This window comes from Aplidium turbinatum, chromosome 7 (genome assembly GCF_918807975.1).
Source record: "Aplidium turbinatum chromosome 7, kaAplTurb1.1, whole genome shotgun sequence".
NCBI lineage: Eukaryota > Metazoa > Chordata > Ascidiacea > Aplousobranchia > Polyclinidae > Aplidium > Aplidium turbinatum.
Genome location: NC_137478.1, coordinates 26,428,440 through 26,449,206, shown reverse-complemented (window position 1 = coordinate 26,449,206; position 20,767 = coordinate 26,428,440). Strand labels below are relative to the sequence as shown.

At 38.0% G+C, this 20,767-nt stretch overlaps 1 protein-coding gene across 1 annotated transcript; it reads right to left on the bottom strand.

Moving 5' to 3' along the window:
* Positions 1–7,066: 7,066 nt before the first annotated feature.
* LOC145774093 (small ribosomal subunit protein uS17-like) lies at positions 7,067–13,645 on the bottom strand. Its single transcript, XM_082585242.1, has 4 exons — positions 13,571–13,645; positions 8,286–8,408; positions 7,593–7,798; positions 7,067–7,215 (listed from the first exon to the last, which is right to left on the bottom strand). Exons 1-4 carry the CDS (start codon positions 13,586–13,588, stop codon positions 7,089–7,091), a joined length of 474 nt encoding a protein of 157 aa, XP_082441368.1. The 5' UTR covers positions 13,589–13,645; the 3' UTR covers positions 7,067–7,088.
* Positions 13,646–20,767: the final 7,122 nt, after the last annotated feature.

Here is a 20,767-nt window from a genome sequence, read left to right as displayed (position 1 = left end):
TTAAAACTTTTGTCTGACTGCATTTGTCGGGGCTGGTTGTCACAGCTGTGACAACACGCCCCGACGTACAAGTTTAATACAAGAATATTAATAAATTTCATTGAAACATTCCAAACAATTTCAAAAACTGGGAACTTCACCCCCATCAACACAAGCCTTGTTTAATTTACGGATTTTTCTATTAACTTTAGTGAAAACGTAACGCCAAAGTGTTAAAAAGTACATTTTAGGATTTCAAACCATAAATATTATTAACACAATTTTAAGAGGGCCCTTTTTACTAGAATTTGGGCGGGAGCCCCACATGGACTTGATGCGGCACTGGTTAGCAGGTGTTAAGTTACTGCAAACGTGCAAAAGAACAGTTGTCACAATTTTTTTTTTTGTACAAAAATTTGATTTTCTTGAAATCCTTTTGCGGTTAAAAAGTTTAACTAGTAACAAAAGGAAGTGTAAGTGGACAGTGTACGAATGATATAACCAAATCACTTGCATTGTATATAGCAAAATCACAAATCGAAAAACCCCAAACCTGTGACAACACGCCCCGGTTTGCCTTATTTGTTTTTCTTTTATATGTCCAAACCATTATGTCTTTAAAATCCAATAAATTATTCAAAAGATCTGAAAATAAGATTTTGTTTAAGTTTGATTTTTTCCACGGGGATACTTCGGCCATTGTGTCCGAAGTATCCCCGACCACGTGACGCAGGTAAATGAAGAAAATTTGGCTACCTGATTAACTGCTGGTCAAATTCATCACTTGCTTATCTGAGTATTGCTTTCTAACTACAACCTCAATCAATAAAAATTTTGTTTTGGTTAACTGCAACGGAATTATGACCTTACACGTACAATTTTAAAATCTTGATATCACTGATAAAATTACTTTTTCGGCCTCAACTTTCTAAGAAAACTAGACATACTTGCAAACTTTATCCTGATTTGTAATGGAGCCACAAAGCTTTGGTAAACGTGATTTAACAATACTCTACTGTGACGTCAAATGCCTTATCCGAGGTATCCCCGCGTCCGAACTATACCCGGTCTCCCCTAAACGCATGGATGAAGAGTAACTGAGAACATAGCTGTTGTCCGAGACATTCCTTTAGGCATGGCCACCTGGAGATGCGGACTGATTTGTCACATTTTGCAGATTTTGATTACAGCTACTGCTAGTGCTTGACTGACAATTTTTGAGATGTTTTTACTTTTTGCGGTTTCCTAATGACATAAAACTTTTTTGTTGCCTTGGGGAAGCAGTAGCAAATGAGAAAAAGTAAGTTGAAAAACGCTAAATCAGACTGTTATTGAAAATTAACAGTCTGACTAAAATCTTCGAAATCAAATTTTTTTTGTTTTTTTTGTTTTTGTTTGTTTGTTTTATCTTTATCCTGCATTGCGGGAAAGCGGACTTAAGCGCTATGCATCGGTGTACGCCTTCCGACGTACACCTGACCCACGCTGCAGCCGACTGCAATGTCTGTTTCCGGTTGTCTACTCTACTTATGACTTAAATTTGGTACTACCCATTACTCGAAATCGATCACTGGGTAGAGGCAATTATCATAAAGTTTCTTGCCCAGAGAAACAACAGCAAGTGCGGGTGGCTGGAGTCGAACATGCAGGCTCTCGACTACGAGCCCAACGCGCTAACCACTCGGCCACTGCTGCCGACGACATCTGAGAACTGCTGCCACTGCTGCCGACGACATCTGCTGACGACAGCGTTTTCAACATCTGAGAATGTTAAAACCTATTGTGTCATCTGGGGAAAAGAATAAAGAAAGCGTAAAAATCTAATTTTTAGAAAAATGTGTTTAAACGTTTGCCCAAAGTTAGAAAAACCTAAAAATTTCTGCAAAATGTGACAAATCAGGCCGTATCTTTAGGTGGCCATGCTTTAGGGTGTTAATATTGTACACCCTCTGATCTTTAGACCTCTTGTCCGAACGAAAATACATTGTCTTCTTCCGACTGTCCATATGATAAAGGAGAAGGATCAAGAGATCTGTGTCTTCTCCAACCAGGGTTGTAGTGTGGTATTCAGAAGCTGCAATAGCTGCCAGAACAATATCATAGTCGGCATCTCCTTCAGCGTTTATAACTATGGGGCCTTTCTCTCGCAGCTTGTTGCTTATCATATTGATCAGCCCTTGCTTATTGCAGCCCTGTGACAGGAATTCCTCCTTGTTTCCAGTGAAGACTGTTGCTGGAGAGAAGCTCACTTTTGGATGATTTTTCTGCTGACAGCGTTGGTGGGTGCAGTCCTTCACTGATGGTTGATCACGATAACCGTCAAAAACGACTGTCGCCATCCCGTAATTACGTAGGGTAAAGTCGACATAGCCATCCGCAATGGCGCCGTATGTGCTTCCCTTCGTCCATTGCACGCGATGCATGAGGGAACCACTATCAAGGACATACTTCTCGGTCTGTGGTAGCCTACTTCGTTGGTAACAGCCTCATCAGATAGGCTGCTTGCGTACTCATCGATTGCTTTAGCAAGCTGTGTTTTCTCTGGCTTCCTCATAATGTTGCTTGTCTCAAACAGGGCACGTGGGAATGGGCTCAGTTCGTATTCTAGAACCTACTCTAGACAGGGCCTCTGAGAGAAGTTTTCACTAGGGGTACGAAGAATCATTCCGGGCCCCCTCTCATTCCGGGCCCCCTTAGTCTTGGGCAAAACGCATGATGTTTACGTAGGCATATTGGCACACACCATCCAACATTTTATTGCAGGATTGTACATCTGTGCGAAATAATAGTATCAGGTTGCAATAAAACTATTATAATAGTTATTTAGTGTTTTGTGTTGTGCATATCATATAATCTGTCCCTCAACAATTTGTGCATCCTGCATTGAATTCGTGAATCAGTTGTTGATTGGGTTGTAGAGAGGTGTAGCTTATAGGCTACAGATTTAATGTAAGATTTTCAAATTCAATTATTTATTTCTCTTAGATGTAGTCCATAATTATTCCTGATGAGGACACAATGTGGTGTCGAAAACGTTGGATTTAGTAGTTTTTTCTTGTTTTTTGTGTGTTTAATAAAAAATGTTAAATCCGTTAAATTTACTAAGTGCTATATGTATCTGGTACAACAAGCCAAGCTCTCTACCAAGGCTCAAACATAACATCTTGTTAAAATATAATCAAATTAAACATCTGACCAATGCCCCCCCCCCGGACAGGAGAATAACCAATTTTTATGATGTAATTTAGGGTGCTTTTAACAGAACATTATTGCACGTAAAGCATTAAATCGCCACTTTGGGCCCCTGATTTGCGCGCAATGCACTCAATTATCTTTCCGGACCCTTTTGCTACATTACGGGCCCCACAGGACTAAAGAATGACAATTTTTATGCTTGAATTCAGTTGCTTAGGATGGTTTTAACCAAACATTTTTACGCGTAAACTAAATAATCACAATTTCGGGCCCCCCAACAATCACAGGCTTGGGCCCTCAAGGGTACGCCGTAGCCTACCCTTCGTACCCTCCCTCTTATAGGCCCTGCCTCTAGAGAAAAGTCACCTGCATTCGATATGACCAAAAGTCTCTGAAAAAGTAGGGCAGAATCGATGGATCCATCTTGGAAAACTTTGATGCAACATGAATCACGTAAAGTTTTCACTTTGTCTTTCCGTTTACTTGCATATGTAAAAACTGGCTGACCCTCCAACCAAAGTATAACTGACAGTTGTTTAACAGAATTAGCTTCTTTCAACAAAAGTGAAATAATAATTAATCAGCGCGTACTTAAATTGAACAAATGCGTGGGAGACAAAAAGTAAAGCGAAGTTTCAACAAAGGTAACTAGGTCATACAAAGATGCAATACTACGTGTTAACTAAAGTATGTAAATGACGTGATAGTTATGTTAATTAACTACTTTCCCGGGGTCGGATTTTTGTAGACTTTTTTTCTGGGTATAGTAGCCTACAACCTAATCATACACTTGGAACAAAAAACCCTTTTGTATAATTTTTTTTGGGGTTGCCCCCATATTTTTCATATATTGACCCGCCTATAAACAGCAACGTCAGTCCTTTACAACAGCTAACAGCAGCCTATGACACTGTTTGGCACCGTGGCCTAGTCAGCTAGTCTAGGCTACAAGCTACTCCGCCTACTCTCTGACAGGCACATGGTCAAAATGATCATGGAACTCATCCGCAACAGGAGTTTTACCCTTACCACCGGAAGCGTAAAACCAAGTAGACTGCGGCGACTCAAAAACGGTGTCCCACAGGGATCAGTCTTGGCTCCCCTTCTTTTCAATGTCTATAAGCTACGCACGACCTACCATCAATAACATCTGACAAATATGCATATGTTGATGACTTGGCCATCTTGTAGGCTACTCTGCGAAAGACTGGCAATCATTACAAACGACGTTGAGCCAAGACATGACGACCATATCTGGATACCTTTGTTCCAGACAATGGTTCACCTAATCAAACGTCATATAAAAAACCGTTCAAGTCTACTGAATATTACGTCATGGAAGTTGCTAGAAAATGTGCCAAAATTACACCATCGTTCATAAGACTTGTGTCAAACCTGTTTGGACCTGTTTCAGTTTGAAACCTGTTTAAACAGGAAATATTACATCAGCTTTAAACACCTGTTTGAATGACTTCATAATTGTCTTTCATTATTGCGTCACAGTACTGCATATGTGAGTTTGAGATATTGCTATCTATTCTGGTCATTCGTAAAATGATTGTTTGAAAATTGGTCGCACATTTAACTGTTGGCTTAGTGCTTGCTAGCTGGACAAAAGTTCCGTCTTTTATCCAAGTAATCTGTTTCGTAGTGACAGTTTTTAGAGGTGTACGGCGTTGCATCTCGATTTCGATAGCCGCGGGCTAATTTTACAGGAATACACTTATTGAATAGACGTTTCAAGGAGTGTTTCTTTTTCGGTCGATACATACAGACGAACGGATTCGGGAATCTTATGTTACAATTTTCCCACGAAGAGATTATGGTTTACCGCTGTGACCAACCTTCATTAATGGAAACTGAAGCTCAGCGAAAGTAAAACTGTGACGGCAGCCTTCCATCTCAACAACAGGGAGGCAAAACGTGACCTTTAGCCTAACGGCAAAATTCTGCCGCTCTGCCCAGAACCAACATACTTTGGGGTTACACTTGACAGGTCACTCACATACCGTCACCATTTACAGTCACTACGTAAAAAGCTGACATCTCGCATCGCCCTGCTGAAACGTCTGGCAGGCACAACTTGGGGCGCAGGTGCTGACACCTTGCGCACTGCAACCCTGGCTCTGGTTCACTCCACTGCTGAATACTGCGCTCCTGCCTGGTGCCGCAGTGCCCACACCCGCCTCATCGACAGCCCAATCAACGACGCATTGCGAACTGTGACTGGATGCCTGCGCCCAACTCCAACAGAGTATTTACCAATCCTTGCAGGCATCCAACCTGCTGAGCTCCGCCGAAAGGGAGCCATTATACACCTGGCTCGCCGGGCGGGGGATCCTAACCACTTGCTTCATGCAAAACTCAACATCCCACCTCGGGAATCCCCCCGGCAACTAAAGTCAAGACACCCCTTTGTGCCAGCTGCTGCTGAATTACTACATCCATTCAGCGATCATGCCATCAGCGCAGCACACTTCATGGAAGATACTTGGAATGCAGCGTGGTGCGCCACCGACACCAAACTACATGGTTTTATACTCCACCCGGTGGCACGCCCCCCTGGTGTGGACCTGCCTCGGCCTACTTAGGTCAAGCTCAACAGAATCCGAACCGGAGTCGGTCGCTTCCATTCCAACATGCACAAGTGGGGTCTGGCTTCCTCATCTGCCTGCGAATGCGGCGCGGAGGAACAAACTGCTGACCATGTCGTTCTCGAATGTCCCATCTACAAGGCACCAAATGTAACGCATGGTATAGCAACGCTAAACGAAGCTACACTTACCTGGCTCTCCACTGAAATTTGATCTAGTCTCAAACGAAAGAAGAAGTCCTTTACAAAAAGTTTGGTAACTTTTTTCCTTAACAGTTGTAGCGCAGCTGTTATTTCCGGCACACGTGGCCGGCCGGCTCCGGCCCGCGGTTTGGTGACCCTTGCTATAAGCTAAAAGGTGATTAGCATATATTAAAAAAAAATTTAAATTAGTTAGTCTTGTAGGGTTTTTTTCAATACTTTTATCCGCCGGTCACTTAAATTTTTACACTAAAATCTAAAAAAATTCATTTAAAACCCGATTCACTTAAAACAAGTCACTAAAAACTCATTTAAAACGTTGAATAGGGCTTTCCAGTGTAAGACCAAAGTGCACGTTACATATTATTGACTGGTATAGCAAGGTACTTTCAAAGTAGCGGATCACCATCCCTACTGATGGCCGTAATTTTACTGTATTTACGATCCTACTACCGTTTGAAATAAAATTAAGCTTAGCAAGTTCGCCTTGTTCATCGGACGCGGCAAAATTCCGTTATAGTTTTGACGTGTTCGTCACTTTTTTGAAATTCCCTTGAGGCAACCATATTTTGAACCTTGTGATCACACATAATGTGCTATATCTTGTAGCGTGGGAACTACCCAGACCGCAAAATCCGTCATTTTTACATTGATTCGATGTAAGTGACAGATTTTGCTGTCTGGGTACTGTATTGAGCTTGCATTTCAGATACGTTCGTCGCCTCGATGGCTCAAGCGTCCAACTTTATTAACGAAAAAATATCAAGCAGCGCTGGTTCGAGTCTCAGGGTGTGCGCATGAGCAACGTATTAGAACTTCCATTCAGCACTTCATGGAAGAATTTAGACTCTTTAAAAAGTGTAACTCGACTGATCTTGAGCAAAGCTAAATCTGGGCGCAACTCAAAAACTAAATAGTTTCTTAATTTATTGAAATTTATGTAAACGCAAAGTTATTTTCATAACGCCCTGCTCTCATTACGACATTATTACCAAACGGCGATCGTAGGACACTTAAACCGAAACTGATAATACGCCCTGAAGGAGTGCCACCACTGCAATGGTGATCGCAAATTAGTAAAAGATCAAGACGAAGATACACAACGCAGGCCATCATTTATTTAAAATTTGGAGAACTGTTTTTTTGTTGCTCCCTTGGCACGACTGACTTTCACCACATTGAAGCGAACAGTCTTGCTGAGCGGGCGACATTCTCCAACAGTTACAATGTCACCAAGTTGAACGTCTCTGCAAAATATAAAAAAGCAGGATATTAAATGGAAAAGATAGAAAACACGCAGCACTTGCCGAAGAAGCCAACCTTGTCCAGAAGGGCACTTCAAAGACACATGTAACAATTCCTGGATTCAAATCTCTTGCTGCACATGATACAAATTGCCATTCTAACAATGCAAGAATAAGTCCAAGTGACCAAGGTTATCACCAGGGCCGTTGAGAGCATAAATTGGGCCCGGTACCAATGAGATCTTCGGGCCAAATCATGACACTTCTTGTATAAATTCATTATATCCAAAGTACACTCGTTGATTAGGAGCAATCCTTAATACAAGTTATGATAAACTGAAGACAGTTAAAAAAATTAAAATGTTTAATGATTCTCGTACCTGAAGCAAGGGGAGAGATGAACAGACATGTTCTTGTGCCGCTTCTCATAACGGTTGTACTTTCTAATGTAATGCAAATAGTCCCTTCTGATGACAATCGTGCGCTGCATCTTCATTTTAGTGACAACGCCTGTCAAAACTCGACCACGGACCAACACGTTTCCAGTGAAAGGGCATTTTTTGTCGATGTAGGTTCCTTCGGTGGCCTAAGAAACAATGACTGTGCCAATTAACCATCCCAGGTCGCAAAAGTTTGTTTTGGAGTTTACATTACAAAAGTGGCTACTTTTGCTGAGTGACATCTTAAGTATAATTTCAGCATTTATTTAAAATTAACAACTAAGAAAAGTGCTTTTTAGCAACAAAAGATTTTTTTCTACTTGCTCATAGCAGATAATTTTGCTTAGGTATATTATGTAAAAGTGTATATGGAAACCAGCTCTACTACATTGCTCCAAATAAAAATTTAACATGCAAAAACTGACGTTAAAAGTTCAAAAACATTCCATAACAGCAAAGTTTCTCTTGTTTAGCATATCCAAGTCATAATTAAACATATCCTTGATATATCATGAGCAAAACTCCAAGTTTTGACCGGATTTAAAATGTAGATGCACAGTATGGCAATTAATTCCAAAAATTACATTTGAGCAGTTAAAGCAGGTTTGTATGTTATCTAGTCTTGCAAATTACCTCCCGCGGCGTTTTAAATCCAAGACCGATATTCTTCACATGGCGAAGTTTCTTTTTGTTGGAAGCAAGAACTCGCTTACGATTTAGAAAAACCGTTGGTTGTTTTTGAAACGCTCGTTCAGTCTAAAGACAAGAGATATGTTACAAAAATATGCATATGTGACCACTTTCATTTACTTCATATTTTTACCACCCAAGTAGCTGAAGCCCACCAAACTTGTAAATGTATTATTAGAAAGCAGCCACGCACTTTTATTTTGAGCTAAACTAAAACAAATTTGTGATGTTTGGCTGTTTCACTTTTAAGTAAATAAATTCAATCTAACAAACACTAACTAAACATTACAACCCAGTCAGCTTAAAAAAGCATTCAAACAACATTTCTGATTCATTCATAAAAGCTTGAAAGAGGCAATAGTTACCATATGTATTAACAAATTACTAAAGCCTCTGATGTTATGGTTGACATGTACCATTCAAGCATACAATGCATTTTTGCATTAATTTTTTTGTGAAACGCAACATGCACCATAAAGTTTAAAACTTTGCACAAAAGAAAAATGGCAAAATGAAAAGCTTGGAAATGTACATTAATACAACTATTTCATCAAAGAACGTTATCGTTAAGAGCCACTGAACTTGAGACTAAGTGCATGAAAACAATTAGGCAGTGGCTATTTGACCAGCTCCGGATCTGAAACACTATTTGACTGGTCATGACGTCACTCTACGTACACTTTTTTCTTTCAAAGCAAACGACGAGAAAAGAAAAAAGTCCCTATATAAGTTCTAAATTCGACAATCATATTGAACTCGGTCAGTGGCGTGTACGATAGTCCTCGGGCTGGTGTTTCTGAGGAAATGCGTTTGATACTACCCGAAAGCGTTCATTTTTTTTAAACTAAATTTTGACCCGAAGTGACTCAAATGTTCGGCTGCTGCATTTTTGTGGTCAATTTTTAATTTCAGTAGCCTACAGCCCAATTTTTTATGTCTTTTCAAATATGAGTAATTTGTTGGAATTTGAGAATTTTTCTGGGTAATTTTCCGTTCGTCGTAAGAGCATATGATCGTGTTTGCCGAACGGAACGACGCACTACACTTTTGCTCTCAACAAGTTAGTTTGGTAGCTGTAAAAAGTTATATACTTTAAAATAATGGTTTCATCAATGTCAAGTTTACTTTTAGGCAGTGTTTTTTAGCAGGCAGTTTGGTTTGAAGTACGGTAAAATGCTTCTGGGTAGTACCTAACTCATACCTTTGGGGATACCAGCCCGAGAAACATCGTACGCGCCGCTGATTCAGTTGAATAAAACTATTCAATTTTTAACTTGTTGAGAGCAAAAATGTAATGCGTCATTCCATTCGAAAAACACGGTCACATCCTCATATGACGAACGAAAATTACCCAGAGAAATTCTCAAATTCCAACAAATTAAAAAAACTCTTACTTTATTACTCATATTTAATAAGACATAAAAAATTGGGCTGTAGGCTACTGAAATTAAAAATTGACCCCAAAAATGCAGCAGCCTAACGATTGAGTCACTTCGGGTCAAAATTTAGTTAAAAAAAAAGAACGCTTTCCGACAGTATCGAACTCACTCCCTCAGGAACACCAGCCGAAGTACTATCGCACGCGCCACAGACCGAGGTGAATATGATTGTCGAATTTAGAACTTATACAGGGACTTCTTTTTTCGTCTTTTGCTTTGAAAGAGAAAAAGTGCATGTATAATGACGTCATGACCGATCAAATAGTATTTTAGATTCAAAGACCGGAGCGCGGAGCCAGTCAAATAGCCACTGCCAAACAATTATGCGACAGGGATTGTATGCAATTTTGTTTGGCAAATGCATTTTGGCTTTGTAAGTTAGGAATGTGAATTTTTTTTTGAGAATTATCGAGCAAACTACTACAAGGTGTTTCAAGCAATAATCTGTACTTATTCCTATGTTTTGTCTTGTAGACCAGCGTTTTTTTACCCTTTTACAATTATGCGCTTCAAAAGGCAATTAGACGCTTCAACAATAAACAATTATAAAAAAAATTGCAAAGTCAGAAACAACCTCTTGTTTAACTGGCCTACTTAAACAAGGTTTATCAGTTTAACATTGAAAAATACAGAATTAAGTTGATATCAAACTAAACACGACAAAGGGTCAGAGTAATTGCTGCTGATTACCGTACTTAAAACACTCTTGCGTTAGGTAAGGTTGTTTTATACCAGAAGAAGAATCTATCACATTTTTTAATTAGATGTCGAGTAAAAAATCTTGTTTAATTAAAGATGGCTTTTGCTAGTTGTGGAAGAAAATGCAAAGGAAAAGGGCAACTTCATGCTGAAGTGATGATCATAGCCATAAAGACTATTGGAGGCTGGTGCATAAGAATGGCATTGTTTGACCAAGGCAAAGACTTGTCAATAGACATGACTTGAATAGACTTGCAAAGACATCATAGATTAGAATCTGTCGCTTATTGGAGTCGCCGCAAACACTTCTATTTTTTTTTTGAAAAGATTGAAAAAATACTACAGATAACAGAGTTGAAGTCGCTGATTGGAATCTTGAAATAGATAATAAACTGAACCTCACTTTCGGGTTGGGGATATTGAATTAAGATTAGGGTTTGAGTTAGTCACACTCATTTTGTGGTGGCCCATAAAAATTTAATGATTAATTCAGAGGGAAAATTTTAAAATGTTTGCGGAAACTCCAATCAGCAACTTCAGGGGAGGAAATTGGAGGACAAAGTGTTCAGGGGACAAAATAGGTTGCATCCTTTATAACCAGGGTAGAAACGGGTGCAACCTAATTTGTACCATGAACAATTCGTACCGTCGTACCTTGAATAGATCGAGAAAAAATTAAAAAAAGCCGAAGTCACTGATCAAAGTTTCCGCAAAGTTAAGGTATCGGAGTATCGGTATACTCAAACAAACTAAAAAGATCGAGAAAAAAAATAGAACATCGCTGATCGCAGTTTCCGTTTTTCCGCAAACATTTTTAAATTTCCAGTAACGATCCAAGAGTTTGCCGAAGTCGCTGATCGCAGTTTCCGCAAACATTTTAAAAGGGTTAGGGTGTTTCTGCAAACAAACAAACTAACAAGATCGAGAGAAAAAATAGAACAAAGCCGAAGTCGCTAATTGCAGTTTCCGTTTTTCCGCAGTTTTTGCAAACATTTTAAAACTTCCGGTAATGATCCTAAGAGTTTGCCAAAGTCGCTGATCGCAGTTTCCGCAAACATTTTAAAATTTCTGGTAATGATCCTAAGAGTTTTTGTTTGTTTGCGGTAAATTTTAAAAGGCAGTGGCTATTTGACCGGCGCCGGTCTTTGAATCTGAAACACTATTTAACCGGTCATGACGTCACTATACAGTCACTTTTTTCTTTTTCTCTTTCAAAGCAAAAGACGAGAAACGCATATAAGTTCTAAATCCAACCATCTCACACAACTCGTAACGTGGCGCATGCGATACGTCGCCGCCTCCGACTCTAGAGGGACTGAGTTCGATACTACCCGGAAGCGTTCTACTTTTTTTATTTATTTTTAACTAAATTTTGACACGAAGTGCATTTTTTAGTCAGTTTTTAATTATTTTTTATGACTTTTCAAATGTGAGTAATAAAGTTAGAGTTTTTTTAATTTGCTGGAATTTGAGAATTTCTCTGGGTAATTTTCCGATTGTGGCCGTGCTAACTACTGATACGGTATATAGCCTACATAATTTTTCAATTCAGGCACGTTTTAAGGCAGTGGCTATTTGACCGGCTCCGGTCTTTGAATCTGAAACACTATTTGACCGGTCATGACGTCACTACATAAGCACTTTTTTCTTTCAAAGCAAAAGACGATAAGCGCGTTAAGTTTTAAATTCAACACGATTTCTTCAACTGAGTCCGTGGCGCATACGTAACGTCTCGGACTGCCATTTTAGAGGAAATGAGTTCGATACTATCCGGAAGCGTTCTTTTTTTTTTTTTAATTTTAACTACAAAAGGATAGGCTACAAACTGATATGAATGAATCAACAAGTGAATAAAAAAGTTTCAAAACGAATTAAAAAAGTTTTTTCTAGTCTTTATTTTTAACAAATTTCTTTCATTTCTTAGCACAAATTCTCTGAAAAAATCACACCTTCTAATAGGCTGTAAGATTACGTTTCGCTGAAGTCCGAAGTTAAAAATTAAATCCAGTCTTATTGTCGCACAACAATCAGTCAAGTTTCAAATCATCATCTCAACCAACCCTTCAAGACAACTTTCCACTTTCAAAAATTTGGTTAAAAAAAAAAAAAAGAACGCTTCCGGATAGAATCGAACTCATTCCCTCTAGAATGGCAGCCCGAGACGTTACGTATGCGCCACGGATTCAGTGGAAGAAAACGTGTTGAATTTAAAACTTAAGGCGCTTATCGTCTTTTGCTTTGAAAGAGAAAAAGAAAAAAGTGCTTATGTAGTGACGTCATGACCGGTCAAATAGTGTTTCAGATTCAAAGACCGGAGCTGGTCAAATAGCCACTGCCACGTTTTAAACTTTTCAAGGTTTTGCCACGTCTTCCCGTTCATTAACGTGCTGGGAGGTCTATATGTATTGATTTTTGTAGTTAGTATCTTTTTCGTCCCGGACGCGTTAATGACGAAAAATAAAATGATTGATTGATGTGACCGTGTTTGCCGAACAAAGCAATACATTTTTGCTCTCAACAAAATGCACTTTGGGTCAAAAATTAGTTAAAAAAAAAGAACGCTTCTGGGTAGTATCGAACTCAGTCCCTCTAGAATAGGAAGCGGCGACGTACCACACACGCCACATAACGAGTTGAATAAAATGGTTGGATTCAGAAGTTATATGCGCGCTTCTCATCTTTTGCTTTGAAAGAGAAAAAGAAAAAAAGTGACTGTATAATGACGTAATGACGGTCAAATAGTGTTTCAGATTCAAAGACCGGCGCCGGTCAAATAGCCACTGCCATTTTAAAATGTTTGCTGAAACTGCGATCAACGACTGATCACGATCAACAACAATCAAGCGCCGTTAACACAGGCAAAATTCGCATTGAATGGCTTTATTTACAGCAGCAATAATGTAGCCTTTCCAATACAGATCCGTTTATGCGATAATCTAATTGAGTTGGCCAATGTCTTTTCAAAACACTCACAAACCTTGAATACAATTTTACAACCAGACATTAAACAAGCAAGATCATCATTCTATCCACTAACATAAAATTGTACAGCTGCACTTTCTAGAAAGTTCATAAATATCTACCACTTACTTGGGCGCTATCAGCCATCTTGGTTGAGCAGGAAAAAGAAAGAGGAATAATCAGCAACCATTTTCTTAGCGTGTAAAATTCTTCAACCGTGAAGCCATGTTATTTTTGTACTATTCTGAAAAGGACCACAAACAATGTCTTTAAGTTCAATTCAATTTTATTTTTTATTGCTGGCACAATTTAAGTTCTATTGAAATTCTTTTTGATTTTAATTAATCTAATTTTAGTTATTCTAATTATTTTTTTATATTTAATGTCTGTTCAAACAATTTTTTTCTGAAAAATAAATTTTTAAAAGAAAGTAATAGCAAAGCATGGTGCCAATAGAGAAATTTTTTTTGATGTAAATTTACAAGATATTTGATATTTTTTAAACTTAAAATTTCAACTATAGAAAAATACATAGGATAAAGACCTGTTGGTGTTTGTGCACTATTTGCAGAGCTATTTGAGTTCAACGCAATACAAACAGAAACAAGTGATTTTTTTATGATTTTAAAAGCAACAGAAACATTGCTGTTTTTATGTTATCAAATTTTGGCTGATGTGTTGTGCTTCGTAAACCGTTTTTAACTGGGATATGTTCACTTAATACAGAACTCTTTTGATAAAAACTTTTTTCAACGTGACGGTGTCGGAGTAATGAAATACCAAGACAAGAATCGAAAAAACTTATGTTCAACACGGTTTGAAAATCGAAATCGATCTGGGGTAGGGTTTTGAAATAAAAATCTTTTCGGTAGGCCTATGGCTATGCTTTGGTCAAAAAAAAAATTCGAAAGCGCTCTCAACATAAAAGCATCCAATAGACCTTTTGCATAACAAACCAACAGAGCGTGACGTTGGAGTCGTGAACGACTAGCCGCTGTTCACAATGCTGTGCGATAGGGTTAGTGGCGTAGTTTGCAGGCGAATAAATTGTTTAACGTTTGCTTTAGCTGTTGTTTTGTGGTCTTTACAGGCGTGTATCAGTGTTTCAGTATAATTTGCCAGAAAATAAAACTCTTTTAAGTTGTAAACTTAGGCTACAGAAGTGTAAACCTTCGACCAGTTTTTTGCTGTATTGGAAGCGATCTTGCCAGGCAAAGATAGGAAGAATTTCTTGTATTATACAGCTTCAAAAGCTAAGCATGCAAATTAAAATGTTGATGCAGAACTTAATGACGAGGCTACTTTCGAAATACCTCAAAATGCTACAGGAGCACTGCATCTACATAGATTAGCGGTGGAAGATTGAATTTTTGCTGGTGTTGAAGCTTCGCCTGGGTTTGTTTTATACAGACTTAAAGCACAAGGTTTGGTATTAGTTCTGCATTCGTACTGTACTGTACATCGTATTTTTCATTCATGAATGCACCTCATGTATTTAAGGTTGATTGGTTTGAACATATTCCCTCATCGTGACGTTATCATAGCAACCATGAAGCCAGACTTCTAAAAGGACTACCCAAGCACCATGATCATCATCGACTGCACTGAAGTAGGCCTACGTCTCGAAACACTGTCCTCACTTCACCGTCAGTCGCAAACGTACTCGAACTATAAAAGTACGAACACTGCAAAGGCATTAGTCATTAGTGGGAGTTGATCCAAATGGGGGTAATATGTTTGTATTTCAGTTGTACACTGGTAATGTGAGTGACAAAGAAATATATCAGAGGAGTGGATGTTTTCACCTTTTGAAGCAGAAAATAGCTGCTAATAAACTGCACGTCATGATGCTGTTATGGCCGATAAAGGGTTTATTATAGAAAAAGACTTAGCCTACATGGTATTGGTCTACATTTGAATATCTCACCGTTCCTAGGCAGAAGGCCTCAAATGAGTGAGGACAAAGTGTTGAATAAACGAAGTATTGCACGCCATCGCATTCATGTAGAGAGGACCATAAAAAAATTTGTCAATTTCACATCTTCGACAGGAAAATACCAGTGACTATGCTTGGTATCATCAATAAAATGTGGTTGGTTCGTTGCATATTATGTTATGCAGAATGAAAATAAAATGTTGCAAGACAAGGTGCCACTATCGTGGTCCATAATTCCCGGTCAAAATGCACACGCTTCACAATGGCGTCCTAAATTGCCTTTCCTGGTTTGTTAGCCAACACTATGATTAAAACGAACAAGAATTGAAGTGTGCCGATAATCTACAACAATTCATAAACACAAAAAATTTACTTTCACCTGCCACCGACCTCACGCTTGCTTGCAATAACAAGAAACGCCTTCATAAACCGTAGTAAACAAGCGATTCTCAACCCTCAGACTCCGCGTAACTCAAACGTCACGCTCTGGTGATTTTGAATGTGCAAAAGGTCTATTCTTTTATGGTTGTGGTTAGGTTTGAATCTTTATCTTCGGACTGACAAAGCCTTGATAGGCTATTCTTGGTAACGTCCGCGTTTTGTCGCTTCTACCTTTTTCTAGACCTCTGCTATGTTTGGCATAGGCCTATATTGTTTTTTTTGTTGTGATGGTCAGAAATAAAAACAAACTGAACTGGTAGTTTCGTCTACTTGTAGAGGCTGTAGCTCCTGGTAACAACTAGAACATCACACAACTCAGGGGAAAGAGAAAATTGAAAAAAGAAAACTAATCGGGAAAAATGATGGTTTGCGAAAATGAGAGAATTGAATGATGTTCTATTGTTATGTTCTATTCGTTATTGTTGTATGATTAGTTGTGTGATGTTAATTGTTGTGCTATTAGTTGTGTGATGTTCAATTCGTTACCGTAGCTCCTGAGGCCTTTTTTTGTGGTATCATGTATTCCCAACTAAATTTGTGCGCTCTCTTGCAATCGGCAATCTTGTAGACGTCCTTCAATTTCTTTTATCATATCTAAGATTTTATAAAAAAATATAACTTTCACTTACGTAGTGTCAGCTTAAGAAAAGGTAAGGCAGTTTGAAATTCTTAGGCCCAAAAACAGAGGTGGGCAGTAGCGCGCTACTAGCGGCGCTACTATTTTGGTAAAAGTAGCGGTAGCGGCGCTACTTTTTAGTTGGAGTAACGGTTGCAGTAGCGGCGCTATTTTTTTCCAAAGTATCGGTAGCGTGAGAGGCGCTACTTTTTTTCAGTCGCACTCCCGCTACCCGCTACTTTTTAATTTAAATTGAAAAAAATGCTTGTTTTTTTGCAATACTGGCGTGGTCAAGCAGCTAAATAATCGGTTTGGTTGCAAAGTTTCGGTCTTTTCTAGCTGACGTCAACTTCCTTGTCGAATATCTCCGTGTGATGAAACCTATCTATTTGAAACCTATCATTCTATTTGAATAAGGGAATGCTGGAGTAGCAGACATTGTATAGGTTCCTGTATTTTTACTGATAATATCATACAAAATAATCCAAAGCTAAAAACAAAAATATATTGAACTGCAACATGACTACTGAGGACAAGGCAAAGATGGATGAGATACTAAAAGGAATGGAAGAGATTATGAAAAGTCAAAAAAGGTATGAGCAAAAGTATGCTATTGTACAAACCACTGCTGCACCCCCTGCTGTTGCTGTGTCTTCATCTTTTACAGATGGACTTCAGCAGGCCCAACACTTGGAGCTGACGGAGCTATCCAAACAAGTTTATGCTCTTCAAGAGCAAGTTTGGGAACTCCAACGCTCCGGATACAGGACAGAGCGCAAGCTAGATGACCTGGAGCAGTATGGGCGAAGCAATTGCCTCATACTTCATGGATGTACTGACGCCCCAAACAAGGGAAGTAATGTAGATTACTCGAAATATGTGGTAAATAAAATTAATCAAGTAGTTAAACCAACTAACTGCCTTACTGTGAGTGACATAGACGCATGCCACCCCTTGCCATCTAAAAAACTCAACAAACCAATAATTATTAAATTTGTTAGAAGGATGACAAGGGACGAAATTTTTTATTCAAAAAGCAAATTAAAAACTGATTCTGATGGTCCTAAACTATCGATCACAGAGTCCTTGACCAAACGACGTCTGTCATTACTTCGTCAAGCGAGAGATGCTTTTGGTTTCAAGGACGTCTGGACATCCAAAGGAACAGTGTGGTGCTTCTGGAATAACAAAAGGCAAGTGATAGACGATTTTTCAGATATTGCAAAAATTTTTAACCATGAGGCATCTTAATCTATTTTGTTAGGCTATAACATTATGCAGTTTTCAATTATCATTTTGAAGCTAAACAAATCATATGATATTTACCAATGACAATAAAACCAAACTCAGGAACCTTTTTACTTTATGCATTCTCTTAAACCTTAGCTTAGCTATCTTTTAAGCTTAGCTTTAAACCAACCCTATCTTATACCTTTTGTTTTTCAATTCCTTGTTTATACATGATAATAAAACCAAAATGTAACTACTGTATAAAAACAATCAGAAAAAATCAAAAATATATTACGGTAAGTGTTTAACTTGTCCCATTGAAGTTCATGTCAAATGTTGTAAAAAAAGTGCAAATTATCATGACATACAAAATTGGACATGTACCTTGTGCAGTGACTGGAATCCCCCTTTTGTCCATCTATCCAACACCGAATTAATTGCACTGGTTGAAAGCCACAGTGTATCAACAAATCTTACCTTCAAGCCTGATCATTTGAATGATATGTTTGCTAGCACATCTTACACAAATAACAATGACATAGATGACCTTTTTATGCCTAACATATCTGAAACATATGTAGACTCAACAACTGTCAACAAACTAAAAATGGACTGTTCACTGGGGCCAGTATTCTCTTCATTATGCATCAATGCTCGATCTATTGTTAATGTAAAAAATTTCACCAAACTTGAGGCCCTGCTGATGTCTATAAACATCAGTCCTGATTTAATTTCTGTAGTCGAAACATGGATTCAGCCTAATTCAAAAGGTCCTTACTTAAACCTACCGGGCTATACATTCATATCAAATGCTCGAAAAAACAGTCGCGGTGGAGGAGTAGGAATATACTTAAAAAGTGATATTATGTATACCAAGCGTGATGACCTAACCATTATGAAAGAAAAAGTATTTGAGTCTATTTTTATTGATATTTTTGTTGGTGGTAAACAAGTGACCTGTGGTAGCGTTTATCGAGCACCTGTATTGGAAGCTAAGTCAAATTTGGAATTTCTTGATCTGCTTAGTGAGTGCATAAATAACATAGGTGCATCAAAACAATGCTATATAATGGGAGATTTTAATTATAATCTATTGGATTATGAAAACATCAATGTAGGCAATTTTACAGACTTGATGTTTTCAAATTCTTTTTACCCACTAATTAATAAACCTACCAGAATAACTGACACCAGTGCAACAGTCTTAGATCAAATATGGTCCAATGTGCAAACAGGTAGGCCTAATGAAACTCGCTGTGGAATTCTAATTAATGAAATCTCAGACCACTTCCCAGTTATGTATTGTACTAACATTGGAAAACCCTCAGTTACATGTCATCAATATACCAGATCATTTAATCTCTCAAACATACAAAATTTCTCAAATGCTCTGGAAAATATGGACATCACTTGTTGCTTAAATCAAACTGATGCTGATAAAGCTTATGAGTCATTCATAGGAGAATATACCAGTCAATTTAATAAGCATTTTCCTTTGCAAAAAACACCTTTAAAAAAGAATAATTCTTGGTTTGATAAAGAACTACTACATCTATTACGAAGAAAAGAGCGTTTGTTTAAAAAGTACATATCAAATAAAACTATTCACTCCAAACAGAACTACACCTCCGCAAGAAACTTATACTTCCATACAGTTCAGCAAAAAAAGAAGGAATTTTATAAATCTAAATTTGAAAAGCAAAAGTTTAATATGAAAGCTACTTGGCAAACAATCAACAATCTATTAGGTAAATCCCAGTCTAAGACTAACCATGGCATCAAAATAAATGATAGTACAGTCACTGACAGATTAACTATTGCAAATCACTTCAATGATCACTTTTCCTGTGTTGCCCATTCCCTTACAAAAAAAATTCCCAAATCAAATACAATATTTTCAACATATCTTGATTCTCCATGCTCTGAGACAATTTATATCTATCAAACTACTTTAAATGAAATAAACAATATTATTCATGCTATGCCAGCAAAAACTAGCAGTGGCATCGATGAAATACCATCCATAGTTGTAAAGTCAACCCCAAACAACATACTGCATGCTTTAACTCATATATTTAACTTATCTTTAACGAGTGGAAAATTCATAAATTCATTTAAGTTGGGGAAGGTGATACCTATCTTTAAAAAGGGTAGCTGCAAAGATTCAAACAACTACAGACCAGTCAGCCTACTACCTGTTTTTTCAAAGATATTAGAAAGACTCATGTACAACAGATTATACTCGTTTTTAATTAGACATAAATTTTTCTATAACAATCAATTTGGTTTCAGAAAAAATCGTTCCACAAGCCATGCTGCTTCAATGCTAATAGATAGTATCACTAGTATACTCAATGACAACCACCTTGCATTAGGAATCTTTCTTGATTTATCTAAAGCATTTGACACCATTGACCACAAAATATTGCTAGCTAAATTATATCATTTCGGAATAAGAGGCGTGGCCTATGATTGGTTCATGAGTTACCTGAGTAATAGAAAACAAAGAGTGGTTTTCAATGGCACACTATCTTCTAATGTTAACAACATATCTTTGGGTGTCCCACAAGGGTCTATCTTAGGCCCTCTTCTATTCCTGATTTATGTAAATGACTTTCCTAACTGCCTTCAACACGGAACTGCAATTATGTTTGCAGATGACACCACCATTATATATAAAAATAAAACCGTTTCTACAGTATATGATACGGCAAATCAAGAGCTTGTATGCATAGATCAATGGCTATCAACAAATCGATTGTCTCTAAATGTCACCAAAACCAAACATATATTATTTTCAAGTCAAGGAAGCAAGACACTATCATACCACCCACCCTTGAATATTCGAAAAAGCAACATAGAACAAGTTGCCTCAATAAAGTTTCTGGGAATAATTGTAAACGAGCATTTGTCATGGAAATCTCATATGGAAATCTTGCTTCAAAAAATAAGATCAACACTCTGCGTGACAAAAAAAATTAAGCCTTTCCTAAACAAACAAGCACTTCTCTCCATTTACCATTCTTTAGTTGAGAGTCAGATATATTTTATTGTATCTCAACGTGGTGTCATGAAAACAAAACTACATTGCAAAAGCTACAAC

Bases quoted from the DNA above. Each gene is read 5' to 3' on its own strand.
- LOC145774093 (XM_082585242.1), bottom strand. The intron at 7,799-8,285 runs GTAATTTGCAAG...ATTGTTTCTTAG, and splicing joins GATTTAAAACGCCGCGGGAG to GCCACCGAAGGAACCTACAT. The intron at 7,216-7,592 runs GTACGAGAATCA...TATATTTTGCAG, and splicing joins CATCTCTCCCCTTGCTTCAG to AGACGTTCAACTTGGTGACA.